The sequence below is a fragment of the Castor canadensis genome, chromosome 5 (assembly GCF_047511655.1).
Source record: "Castor canadensis chromosome 5, mCasCan1.hap1v2, whole genome shotgun sequence".
Taxonomy (NCBI): Eukaryota; Metazoa; Chordata; class Mammalia; order Rodentia; family Castoridae; genus Castor; species Castor canadensis.
In genome coordinates this window covers 46,125,868-46,140,077 of record NC_133390.1, presented here as the reverse complement: position 1 = coordinate 46,140,077, position 14,210 = coordinate 46,125,868, and the positions used below count along the sequence as shown (strand labels likewise).

At 34.2% G+C, this 14,210-nt stretch overlaps 1 protein-coding gene across 1 annotated transcript in view; it reads right to left on the bottom strand.

The window, feature by feature from the left end:
- The window catches only part of Crybg3 (crystallin beta-gamma domain containing 3), a 118,795-nt gene that overhangs the window by 31,821 nt on the left and 72,764 nt on the right, over positions 1-14,210 (bottom strand). Inside the window, exons 13-17 of the mRNA XM_020177638.2 lie at positions 10,726-10,868; positions 10,497-10,623; positions 9,614-9,646; positions 4,513-4,622; positions 1,832-1,958 (exon numbers count right to left, since the gene is read on the bottom strand). Coding sequence (XP_020033227.2) covers positions 1,832-1,958; positions 4,513-4,622; positions 9,614-9,646; positions 10,497-10,623; positions 10,726-10,868 — 540 coding nt within the window. The remainder of the gene's footprint in view (positions 1-1,831; positions 1,959-4,512; positions 4,623-9,613; positions 9,647-10,496; positions 10,624-10,725; positions 10,869-14,210) is intronic.

Sequence of the window (14,210 nt, the reverse complement as noted above, 5' to 3'; positions counted from 1 at the left end):
TTTGGTGTCCTGTCTCTCTGTCTGAGCCATCCTAAAACAGTCTCTTTGTGGTCACTCTGAAGACCTTTGTTGGGATGCCCAACCTTATTTCATAAACCCAAACTTGCTTCCCTAACATCAACAAAGACTTTGAAAAGATTTAAAATACACCAGGAAAAGGCTTTAAGAAAACCAGGGGGTGAAGCCTAGAGATTTTAAGTGCTTTCCAACCGGCACCTTCACCCACACTATTTATAGAATCCATAAGAACAAAACTAAGGACATGCACAGCACACAACTCACAAACTAACATTTCTTTTTCTTTACTTAATTATTCATTTCACACTTAATGAATGTAAAAGAAATATAACTCATCAAAGAAAAATAGTAACATTCATTAATTTTGTCCAGATATTTAAAAGGTCCTCCCTAAACATGTAGTTGGTTGACTTCACTGAGTTAAAAATCTTGCAAAATCCTTTCAAGAATATATGTTCAGATTTTTAGTCTTACAACTTTTGCTTTTAGAGTTAATACCAACTAAGCATCTGTCTGTGATTAGACCACTAACAACTGCTTTAAAAAAAATTCCTTTCCTGGTAAATGTTGACTGTTTTCCAATGCCTCTTTCAGCATTATCAAAGCCCGAAGAGACTGACCGGATCACATGTTTTTTTTTTTAGCTGTTTTCCTTCAACTCCAACAGGCAGGAAGCATCAGTAGCCACTTAATTCTTCCCAAGTTGGTATCTATGGGGACACTGAAAAGAGACCATGGACTCTATTTCTATTCTTGTTCCTCAGTCAAGACTCTATTCTTAGCCTAATACCAAAAATACTCTCTCCAGGAATGCCAGTGAAATGAGATGACATAGCTAGTCTGAGATCAAAGAACCAGAGTATGGTCTTTATCCCTGGAGTCAGCTCTGGTAGAAAGGGGTCAGTCATTCCCATTATTAAATAGGGCTTCTAATCAGCTCTTTGTATGCCTCAAGCTTTGATCTGACATGCCCTAGAGAATCATAATTAGACATTTTGAAAATCTCCCAGATCCTTACCACATCCTCTGCACAGACCCCAGAAACTAGTAGCCCACCACTGGTACTCTGGAGTAGTAATCCTGTTTTTCTCATATTTAAAATTCTGAATAAACTGTGTGGAAAGAAGAAGCTAGTTAACTCTGTAAATGTAGGCCCCCCAAGGTGACCCACATAATTCTGCCTATACCAAGCAGAAAAGTCCTAGTTCCCCAAAGATTTGAAATACCAGGGGTGGTCCATGCCTTACTCTTAACACTGAAAACCTAAGTAGCAAATTGTCATGTGACTTATCTAACAGAATATTAAGGTAGTCAGGTTATTTTTTAGATTTAAGTAGCTATAACAATTTTAAAAGCATCACCTTTAATATTTCAGTGACCTTATAAAGTACTAAATTTTGCTATAGATAAGAGATGAAAAACTACCAATGTCTCCCAAGCTGATTAAAATATCAAACTGGGATTTAATCACAGGCCTACATTTACTCTAGTTTGTGAGTTTTACACTCCTGCTTAATTATCAATGACATTTCAGTTAGATTTCATGAGTGAATCCCAATTTTATAACCAACAAGCTATGTATATTTTTGATATATCTTTTATTCAGTCTTAGCTAGAATCCCTTAAGTTTGTTACTATTTTTACCCTTCTTTACAGATGAGGAAACTGAGGTTCAGAGAGATGACCAAAATTTATCTAGGGTTACACAGCTGGGGAAGTGATGGGACTAGGCTCAAATCTAGGTCTTTCAAGCACTCCAGGTACTTGAGAGAACAATTAACATGAAGAAAGAAAGTCTCAGCAAAGTACTCACATAGTCAATGGGCTTGAGGGCTTTGACGCTAGATGTTGGACAGCCACAAGAAGTAAGGTCAGCATAGAGGCCTTCTTCTAATACACACTGATTATAAAAAACATCCTCTTGGTAATACAGAAGCCAGCTATAAAACAAACAAGACAGTCAAATTACATTCTGTTGACAGTGTGGGCTCCTCATCATGCTGTGAAAACTGGGTACAGGTAGTCACAGAAGTTACGATGCTAACCTGCAGGAGTTAATAAAACAGCTACAACTATCATTCATGTGCCAGAAATAGATTAGGAACTTCACATGCATTATTTCACTATGCTTTGATAATTCTTTGAGATAGAAATATAGTGTTATTTTTACAGACAACAAAACTGAGGATTAGAAAGGTTAGGTGATTTGCCCAAGATTCACCCACCCATTAAGTGAAAGAGCTGACATTTGAAATAAGACATGTGCTTTATGCCAAAGACATTCTTTCATTTAGTACCTTCAGGTACAAAACCATGGCATCAAATTATGGTGATGATCAAGTAATTGAGAAAATTAGAGGTTCTTTTTGGGAAAAATTTATGTTTGTAATGATTAGTTTATATTCAGCCTGGATGCATAGAAACTACTCTTGTGTTAAAAATCACATAAGAGTATATAAAACCTGTCACTTTCAGACTGCATAGCTGATGGAAATTTTAAAAAGAAATAAATCCTAGAGCATCCTCAACAGTGAGCTATCTTTAATACAGCACTCACCAAAAGCTCAGGTAAGCCATGCCCTTTTAAAAAGAAGGAACCAGAGGGAAAAATTAATTGCCTATTACTAAGTTATATTTGGTGTGTTTAGCCCTATACTTTAGGATCACCAAGACTATACTATATTTAGATCAGGTTAATTCCAGATTACCAGAGAAATGCTGTTATATTATAATTTACTATCATGTCTTCTTTGTAATGAACATCTTACAGCCAACATTTATCAAAGGTTCTAAGCATTTAGACCTTTAAGAATCCTTTGAGGTAGGCACTATCAATGTCCCTCTTTTACAGATAAGGAAACAGAGGATCAGAGGGATAACCCCATTTGCCAAAAGTCATATAGCTGAGAAGTGGTGGAAGTGGATTCAAATCTAACTCTCTCAAGCATACCAGGTATTTAAACAATTCTCCATGATTCTTAAATTCTTTTATTAGACTGCTGTTGTATATTTCCCACATATAGATACATATGTAAATAATTTATCCTAGATTTGAATGCCAGGAGAAAAAGATCTTCTCCAGGAAAACTTCAATGCTTCTTTTTATTCAGAAAATTAGGCTAAACTTTAGTGGAGAAAAAAAATTCAAAGCCAAATAATACTAACAAAATTATTTCAGGTCCTTGGTACACATTTTTTTTTCCTTCCTTACTATAGAGCTGCAAATAATCTAACTTGTTTGTGGACTGTCTGTGGCTGCCTCTGTGCTACCATGGCAGTGTTAGATAACTGCGACAGAACCTGTATAGCCTGCAAAGTGAAAAACATTTACTCTCTGGCACTTTAAAAAAACTTTGCCCCTCCCCTCTTTCGCCTCCTCCCCATAGTGTGTAAGAAGGAAAATAAATGGCTGAATAAATATTGGGAAAGGAAAGGACAGAGGGGAAGTACAAGGATAGGATGTAGAATAGATAGGGAAAATGAGACTAGTCAGTAGTAAAGCCTGGAAAAGGAGAAAGTGAACTTTATCTGATTGGTACTAAAGAATGAATGGGAATTAAAGCAGATGACTAAAAATATTAAATTGGAATTCGGAACAAATTACTGAGCTATGTCTCGTTTGTGGTAAACACTGGAAATGCAAAGATAGTGAAGCAGGTCTTAACTGGGATACTGAAGTTCAAATAAAAAACAGGAGCTCTCAGACTCCACTAGCTCAAAAGAAAGGGATAAAAATTGACTAATCCAAGATATTTTAAAGAAGAATAGGGAGATTTGGATGGGTTTTTTAGGTAGATATTAGAAGCATAAAGATGCTACTAAGCTTTACATACAAAAATAGCTAAAATGATAAAACTTTATGTCAACATTTTGTTATTAAATAATAGAATGTATTTTAGCCAGAAGAACCACATAGAGTTTCATACACATATGAGAAAGGTTCAATATGCTACTTAAGTTGAAAGGATATAGGATTTAAAATTAGGTGTGCTGGGTGGAACAATAAAGCAATCCTAGGTCTGACATTTGGTGTGATCTTGGGAAACCCTAACACTAATTTTAGTTTCCTTATCTGTGAAATAGAAATAGTAAGTACTTTAAGCAAACAAAAAAGAAAAAAAATAGGAGTAATATAATCTTACATGGATAAAAACAGTAGTTCCTTTTATAGCATTCTATTATGCTATACAGTAAACATACAATATAAACTTCCAAAACACTTAGAAAATAGATTAATCTAAGAAAACATTGAGAAATGAAATCATTAAAATGCTCCTAAAGTTGGATAGTCAGCATTCTTTTTTCTACATTCCATAATGACTCAAAGCACAAATTCAGCAAAATTAATATAGACTAGTAAGTAGCTGACCAATGCTTAAGAAAGAAAAAAAAAATTCACTGTGTATGCAAAAACCAAACAATCTAAATTTCTTTAAATTTAAAATAAATTTAGTCATTAAGTAACAGCAGAAAATACTCGATAAACACACTTACCAACCTCGGAGAACTTTAAAAGAACCTGGTTTAAATGAAGTAAAATCAGCAATTTCTTTTGTAAAATCTATACTTTCACCTTGGAATTCTGGTTTACTGAATGCTTTGAGCTACAAGAACAACATAAAACATAAAATTAGTTGACTACGATCATAAGGAAATAAAAATACTTTAATATATTTTAAAATTCAGTAGAATATTAAACTCATATTTTATCTATTATCAATGAATTTATATTAGGAATAATGACATTCTCCTTAAAATCACTTTTTTACATGTTTCTAGGAATGTCACCACATATTTACTATTTTAATTAATCTTTTGAACCAGAAAATAATTCTACCAATAAGGGTAAATCAGTATCCTTCCTCCACTAAAATGTGTTGTCATCCATTGTTTCAAGCAGTATTATCCACAATGGTAAGACTATATATGAAATAAGGAGCAATTCAGTGCTAAATACAAAAGAGGTTTAGCTTAGGAGGAAGAAGCATTGGGAAGCCTTTTCTCTCCCCAAGTCTTCCTGATCCACAGTTAATAAAAGAGAGAAGAGAGCATGACAGTGCCTATAAAAGCATAGAAGCAGATGGTGGAGAAGATAATAATGGTGAGATTAGTGAAAGATTTATGGTAAAGAAAGAAAGACATCTGTGTCGTGTATTTCAGCTTATAGCATCAGTTTTCTGGTAAGAATATCTTAAAGGTATAGCTTATAGTTTTATATTACTACATTTCTACCTCAGTCTTTTTGTCAAGAAAAATCCATGAAATCTCAACTATAATTCCCATTAGAGTAGAGAAATAATAATCTGCATGCAACACTAATTTCCTTGGATTCAAAGTAAGAATGAATGAGCTCTAAAAACACTTCATACTTTCTGGAGACTTGAAACAGTATGGCCCACAGGTCCACCCTGCACTGACAAGCTTGCATTGTACTGAAGAATGCATCCTAATGAGTCATCTACAGCATTACCCGTTCTCCTGCTCACACTGTCATCAAGAATTAGAAACCAACTCTGTGACTGCTAATTGGAACGATTAAATTATGGTTTCTATTCTTGATGAATTTAAGTGACAGTACCTTTGTGAGATTAAGTTCTGGGAAGAACTAACTGGATAAATCACTATTGTGGTTTCCTTTCCAGTTTAATGGAGAATAAATGTATAAAACAACTCAGGTTGCTTAGAACCTAGTCAAATGCTCAGAAGAACAAGATAAGTTATTTTCAAATTATTTTAAAACTAGGCCATCCCCTCTGGACCATGTGGACATGTCTCAGTAACTACCAGTTTCCCAAACTAAAGTATATGGAAGCCAAAAAAAAAAAAAAAATGTGGGTAGCAAGGGAGAAGGGAGAAACAAAAAGATGAAATGGAAATTAAAGCAGAAATTATCACAATATTATGATGATTTTGCAGAAATGGGCTAGGCTGTGTAATTTTCACTTATGTTATACATGAAGAAAATGTGTTAATCGGTCTTTAACCTGACAAACTAAAAATCCAAAAACTTAATTACTTAACCAAACACAGATACTGTGCTCAATTTATTTCACAATATCTGCATCATCTTTTAATGTCCTTTTATTCACTCCAATGCTAAATAATTTCTGAAAGAAATTTTTCTTGCTAAATTATTTCTTCCCCAAGACTTTGAACTTCCTTTATATATGCATGCAGAATATAAAGCAAAGAAAAATCATTCCGCAGTTATATCACACACATCTTGTATTATAGTGTCATGTATTTCTCACATCAATTATATTTGCTATAATAATTTTATTCCTCTGACCACTCAAGAAGACTTTTTTTTTATTTAAATAGTTTTAAATGATCTGGTTGTAGCACCACAAAGATTGTCATATCCTTCATATACATTTTTTTCCCTGCAGTGCTGGAGGTTGAACCCAGTGCCTTGCACATGCTAGGAAAGCACTACCACTAACTATATTCCTGGCCTAGGCCCCAAATATGATAACAATAGCCACAACTATTATAGATTCTGCCATCACTTTAGCATTCAATGAGGATAATTTATCAAATAGAATATCTAGTCCCTTTTTCTCAGCTAGAGTTGTTTACAAAATGGAAGAGGGTCTCAATATTTACAGATGTCTAAACTTTTAGTTATATTTGTAAGTGGACTTGAAAAAGACCCTAAGAATGCAAAGTAGTACCTGGTTGGGTCAGGGACAGGAATTGGTTTGAATTTCTACAAGATAGTACCTGACTACAGTCTCCCCTGAAAACTAAATTCACCTTGATAAGATTGAGTCTAGTGAGATTTTCGATATACAGGACTTGCTAAAACAAAGGCATGATGGCAATATGAAAATAATCCATATTCTATTTCATATGTTTTGTTTGGAGGAAAACATAAAAGCAAAATCAAGTGCCATCTAATGATAAAGACCTCTCAAATGATTCTGTATATTGTGAGTTGGTGATTAGATTTAGTCACTGATTTTCAGCCTTCAGAGGAGAACAATCTTCTCAAGAAAAGGCAGTGTCATTTTAGTTAGTATCCCAAATAAGACATGACTCATCATAATATAGAGAAATCAGCAATAATATTTTTATTATAACTCTCATGATGTAAACTGATCTCTATACATAAATTTTTTTTAATTTTTCCCCTTAGGTGGTTTGAAGTTCCCCTTTAAAATCACCAGCATTAAAAAAAAAAAAAAAAAATTCCCTTCTGACTTGAACTCTTAGAAATAACTATCTCCTCTGTCCTCCAACATGGAAAATACACAGTTAAGATGTTTGTTTGTGTTTAGGTAAGTATAAACAAGAAAAATATCTGAAAGTTTAGTCAACTGGTAAAATAAGAACTTTGACACTGGGTAAACAAAGATGGCTTTGTATGCATGTTATCAAATATTCAGCTATCATATACCTGTCAGAAATGTTTATTTCATAAGACTAACTGACCTACATCCAGAAAATATAAAGTGGAGCCAATTTCACTGGGCGTTTTCTGCTGCTTCCTCTTATTTCAATGTGAACTGGAAATACTATAAAGAAAATCCTCCCAGCAATCTGCCCCAAACAAGGAAGTCCAACAAAACAAAGAGCAGGGAGTTAGGAGTGGAAGAAAGAAAGCTTAAGAGACTAGGAGGTTTTATCTGTACTGAAAATTCAAAAAAAAATGAAGTTTGAAATCATTCTTGCTCAGCTCAATTATCTACTCATGCTATTTTGATTCATGTAAAAAAATGCTTTAAAAATGCACAGTTCAGAGTTTTCACAAATTCAAAGTAATTATCTGGCAGGAAGTGTCTCTAACTACAACTACTCAGTGATATTCAAGAAAGAAATGTTCCCAATAGATCTGAGCTAATCAGAAAATAATAAAACCCCAAGCCATTATGAATAGAAATATGGCAAATCTAAGCTGATCTAACATATACAAACACTGACACCAGTATGAAAAACAGACATTCACAGAAAAAGATCATGTAAAGGTAGAAAATGTCATTTAAAATTAATCACTATATTTGACTTTTTAACAGCAATTTTTCCAAATACAGTTTTTAAAAATGAAACAAAGAAAGCAGTGTTTCTCATCCCTTCTTCCTTTTGTGGCTGTTTTGTTCCTGTCATGATATATCCTTTAGTGTAAACCCTTGAAAATGCAGCCTTGTCAATGGAGCCAGAAACTAGGAAATAGAGATACTTTGCTACTTCTAACTACATGATAATGGCAGCTTAAATTCTTAAATTTAAATATTTAAATTTTCAATCTCGGCTTTCATGTTAACATTGATCCTATAGAATTAACAGCAAAATTTAAAAAAACACAATTTCTAGATCTCAACAGATAATAAACAAACATTAGGCTCCAGAATTTTACCCAGTCCTCTTCAAACCATAAACACACTAGAAACAAATAAGGAGGGGTTCATCTTTTCTAGTGCTTTAAAGAAACATTCACTGCAGGTACCAGAAATATGTGTACAAAGGAGGGAATATGGGTGAGATACTTTCTATATAAGAATTAATACAGAATTTTTAAACCTGTTGAAATCACCATAAGGGGACTAAGATAAAAAGGAGGAAAACGGAGGGGATGACCTAATTCAGGATACAAAATATATATACATGGAAATGTCATAATGAAACTCTTTGCATAGATACCTAAAGCAAAAATGTTTTTTTTTTCCCCTCAAAAACAGAGGACTGGAAAGTAAAATAGATTCTGTCTAGGGGTTGGTACCAGTGTTGGCGGGTGGGGTAGGAGAACAGGACACAAGGGAAGGGTGTAGGAGGGTTAAAATGATACAAATAATACACATCTGAAAATGAAAAAATGGGACCTGTTGAAACTATTCTAAGAAATGGGGAGGGGGGGCAAAAGAGAATGATAGAGGGGGTGAATTTAACTAACATATGTTGTAAGTAGTTTTGTAAATGGCGCAATGTGCCCTCAGTACAAGATAATAAAAAAGAAATACAAGTACATAATAAGCATGCAAGACAGTGGCTGCTCCATGCTGCCTGCTCCTCCAAAAACAGCATCATATATAGTGGTGAATAAGAATGTAACATGAGGAAAGAATGAGCAATAGAAAAGACTGACACAAGTTCAATGACCCTAAAGCTCTATGAAGAGAAAAATGAAAGATATGTGACAAATCCAGATCAATATAAATACTACAGGCACTCCTGCCCACCAAGTACAATATAAACTGACCCACACTATCTGATTCTCCTGACGATCACTGTGTTGACTATTCTTAAGGTGGTAATTGTCAGTGCTTGTAGTGTTCTATGGTGGGTTGTTTGGTTTTGTTTTTGTTTTTTTTTTTCCATCTTTTTGTTTCCCCAGTCTTTCGATCTCCCTTTAGCATGCTTGTGTTTTTCTATGAACTGCTGGAAGTGTATTTGTGTTTTTGTACCCCAATATGCGTGTTTGCTATGTTGCTTTAATTCTGAGGGCTTAGATAAACAAAGCATCATTCTGTAAAAAAAAAAAAAAAGACTGACCCACAGCATACATAGATACACCAAATTTATCTGAAGGAAAAGAAAGATTTGAACAAAAGTACATAGTAAATAATCTATTACAAGTTAAGGATATTTTAAAACGTACCAAATGTGGAGGTTCATTTATTCCAAGGGGTTCCTAAAAAAAAATATTTAAATGTTTTAAAATTTTCAATCATATAATATTAATTATCTTTTTGCATTTTTGAAAATATCATTTGAAAAAAATTTAATGGTCTGACCAATTTACTGAATTCCTTGAACTATGACTCAAATAACCTACTGAATTCTCTTAAACAATTATAGTATTTATAACTAATCCATTTTTAGTAGTATTGTAGTTAGAAGAAAAATGGGTCCAATATTCATCAGAAAGATTGTAAATTTCAGACCACTATCTCATTGGCACAAATACTGTTGGTTATTACCCAAACTGGCCACAGCCACAAATCCATAGTTTTGAAAACTAGGAAATGATTCCCTCTCTCTCTGTGGAACATCCTTCCTGCATAGCAAGTTTGCTTTTATTCCTTAAGATATCACTCAATATATTCTTTCCTTTGGTGAGGTCCCCAATTGCCTAGGCACTTAGAAATCCCCTCTGAGCTCCCCAAGAACAGCCTAAATATCTCATTTTCTCATGATTCACACTATAATTAGTTACTCGTACATCTATCTTCCAGAAGGGACAGACAGTAATCAGGACAGTTTTTGTCATGTTATCTCCAGTGATCAGTATAATGTCTGGCACATTGGAGGCACTTAAAATAAATGTTGCTGAATGATTAAACTTACCAAATTACAGAGTCATCTCCTTCAATATGCTAATAGCTACTGGCTCTCTATGGAGTCTAAACAAGTTCATGTTTTATTTATTATATGCATATATAAAATAATGCAATAATACCACTTGTAAAAAATTTGTTCCATATATTCAACTGTGTACCATTACATGACCCTGGCATTTGTCATCCTCATACTCCACTTACCAGTTGGACAGGTCGGATTGACAAGATAATATTATTTGATCCTCCCCAGTCAAAAAAGCATTTGTATTTTCCTTTCTCTAAAATATATTGTTCTCCACAGAAGAACTTCTGCTGGTAGGCAACCCACCTAGTATCGAAAAGGAAAAAAGAAATGATGCAGAATCAAGTTAAGCAACAATTTTAAACACCAAAGAATTTCTCAAGGTTCTTGGGATAGTGGACAACTTACACTCCACTTTTAACATGAATGGATCGTGTTTCACTGCCAAAGCCAATTTCTTCTAAGTCACAAATTTCCTGATTTGTAATGTCAATAAACTTCCCACTTTCAAGGTCAGATTCAAACAGGGTGATAGAAGATTCTATAAAATTCTAAAAAGGTAGGAAAACACATTTTGTTTTAATGGACTGACATAGCTAAGCACAACTTTCATGTACTCTTGGGTAACATTTACACAAATTTAAATGCCACAAGAAACAATTTTATAGTCGCTATTCTTATGTAGTTTGAAGGAAAAAATAACCCTACATTTTCTTTAATAAGGAAAGTGTAACATATTTATATAAATGGAAATTAGTCAACAGGTGATAAAATGCTGGGGCTTCTAGGCTATTTCATTTAACAGTAACTGTAAAGGAAACAAGTCTCATTTGTGCACAATGAGTAAAACTTATAGGGGACAAAAGTGAATATATACTGAACTGTGGGAAAGGTGAGAGATGATTTTATGGGCTTAAATGTAACAAAAAAATAGACAAAAATAAGTGATTTACTAAAAACTAAAAGATGGGAAATTTTTTAATATATAGTGAACAATATGTTTAAAATAAAGATATCTTAGAAAAACTCTAAAACCTAAACAGATAAAGTAGCAAAAGACCGAGTTAATTCACAAAAGAATAATATTAAAAACAAATACACAAGTATCTAATTTCATGAGTAAAAGTTTAAACTAAAACAATGTAGACATAATTTTCACTTTTAAAAATTGAGATCCAAAAATTCAATTTTGTCAGATTGCTGATAGAAATACAAACTGAAAAACTATTTTAGAAGATTATTTAGAAGCAGATAAGACAAACTGTTCATGCTAACTATAACATTCCTTTTCTAAGAAATGTTTCTTGAAGAAACTGAAAAGATGAGGGATACAGATGCAAAGATGCATTACTTAGACTAGCAAAAAGCCCAGGGATAGATATAAATGAAAGGATGAGAGAACAGGAAAAAAATAAAACTATAAACACTGGTAAGATTACAAGTATGGAAAAAAACCCTATGTGTAAAAAAAGACTAATTTTTTAAATATCAGGAGTGGTCATCTATAGGAATAGGAAAGTTGAACAATTCCACATTTTTTTCAAATTTCTATAATAAAAAACTCACTCTTACTTCAATGTTTGTATATCAGGTCTTAGACCTATAGAAAATGCAATCAAGCTCTGTAAGTATCAACAATATTACTTTTCTCCCATTTTTAATATAAAATCTATAAATAGACGACTTCAAGGTGAACATTCATTTCATATGAAGTTTGGGCTGGCAGAGTGGCTCTTGTGGTAGAGCATCTGCCTAGCAAGTGTGAGACCTTGAGTTCAAACCCCAGTACTGCCAATACAACAACAAAAAAAAATCAACAAACCCATTTTACATGAAGCAAAACAGGGTTCAAAAGCACAGGGCATGTATAAGAGAAAACATTTTTTAAAAATTCTCTTGCATGCACTCACTACTTGTCGACTTTCAAGGACTTTACAATTGCTGACTTAGCTGGGCCAAATTTCATTTGACTCTTTAGAGTAAAAGGTAAGGACTTCTTAGCTAAAAATTATCATAAAATAACTTCTAACCCATTATTGTGTTCTTAATTCCGCCTCGAGACAAAAACTTTGAATCTAAGTATACCTACTACTTTCATTACTTCCACGTGGTTCTTTAAAAAATGAGAGCTGGGAAGATTTATGCTTGATCACTATCAACCATAACACTTTATTTTGAAAATACTTAACCTTTTCTGAGTCCTACTAATTCCTGATCTTACACATGGATGCGTGCACGTGTGCACACATGAATGCATACACACACACACACACACACACACACACACACACACACAAAGAATGCCATTTTCCAGAAAAGGAATCAAGTTTTGAAGTCTACGAGTGATCTCAATTAAAGTCCCCAGAACAAACTTCCCAATCAAGTATGATACTTACACACTGGTGGAACATCAACAAACATGGTTACATGAACAACATGAACCTACCTCACCTGAAGGTCCTAGACATGCCTCTGTTCCTTACAAACTGAATGTGTGTTGACTATTTCCAGGCAACCATAAGGATTCAACCTAATGATGACAGCTAAAGGGGGCCCAGTCTGGTCTTTGCCAAGAACAGTATCAACAGTCACCAACAAAATCAGACCTAGCCATAATGGGAAGGTTCTTCAGCAGCTCTTAAGTACAGAACTCTCCTCTCCCACTCTGGTGACTTTGAAACTCCTTCTCTGTCTCTACTTATTCTGTCCTACAAGTACCTGTTCTTTACTCCTCATTAGGGTTTTAAGAATAAGAGTAGGGATGAACTGCAATATGTTTCACTTGAATAAATAGGACAAGTACATAAAAAAATACTGACGTATGTCTGTGTGCTATGTTTGTGCCTTATCATTTAGAAATACCTTGTGTTACACTGAGATGTACTTGACTTGAACCATGATTTGCACATATTACATTGTGTGGGCCGTGGGAGTCATGTAGTGAATGAGTTAGCTGGGAAATGGGCTACAGGCTCAGGCCCACATGCTTAACCAAAACTGAGCAGAACATCAGGCATCCGTTGTCACAAGTTTCACTGTCACATACAAGTGCTGGTGGCATATGAGTTACCAAGTAAATATGCTCACGTAGTTTGAGTTCATCTCCTTCTTACACCACCATTCTCAGAGACTTCTCAAAGGGACACAGGAATATTCTAAGGAGTATCCTCATTTTTCGTTCTCCATCTTCTACTTTCACTTGTAGCTTTTCTTATCATAGCTTTTGCTTTCCCTCTTTTTCTCGGTACATTTCCCCTTCTGAATCTTCTCCTGGTTTATCTCTTTTGGCATTTTTCTTTTAACCTTACTAAACATACAATAACTGAACAGTTAACTAGTTGCAATCAATGTGGTGTCCCTTCTGACAAGACTCTAGTTTTAAGCCAATTTGTGTGTTCAGAGTCTTGTGACCAAACCCCTGGGTCTAACCACCTGGGGATAATCCTATAGGACTCACATGTACAAAGCATGGTATTTAATATGCAAAAGCATCCAGCTGGGAGTGAAGCTCAGTGGTAGAGCTCATGCCTGGCCCAATCCTCAGCACCAGAAAAACAAAAACAAACAAACAAAAACCAACAAAACAGAAATGTCTAACTGCTTTGTTCAGGAGGTGAGTCAGGTCTAGGGTAAGCACTAATGAGATTACTAGGTTACTACCATAACTACTTTCTAAATACACTTCAATAGCATTGACAGTCCCATAGATGTTAAGTAGAGCTCAAGAAGAATGAACAGTGATGAAACAATCTTAAAAACTATATTCCATTTTACATTTTTAAAGCACTTGGATAGTCTAGTACAACACTCGCTATCACTAAAGAAAACAAATAAACAGTTAACTCAGGCCCAAAGATAAGTCATAAGGATCAGTAACTTGATTACTTTTAAAT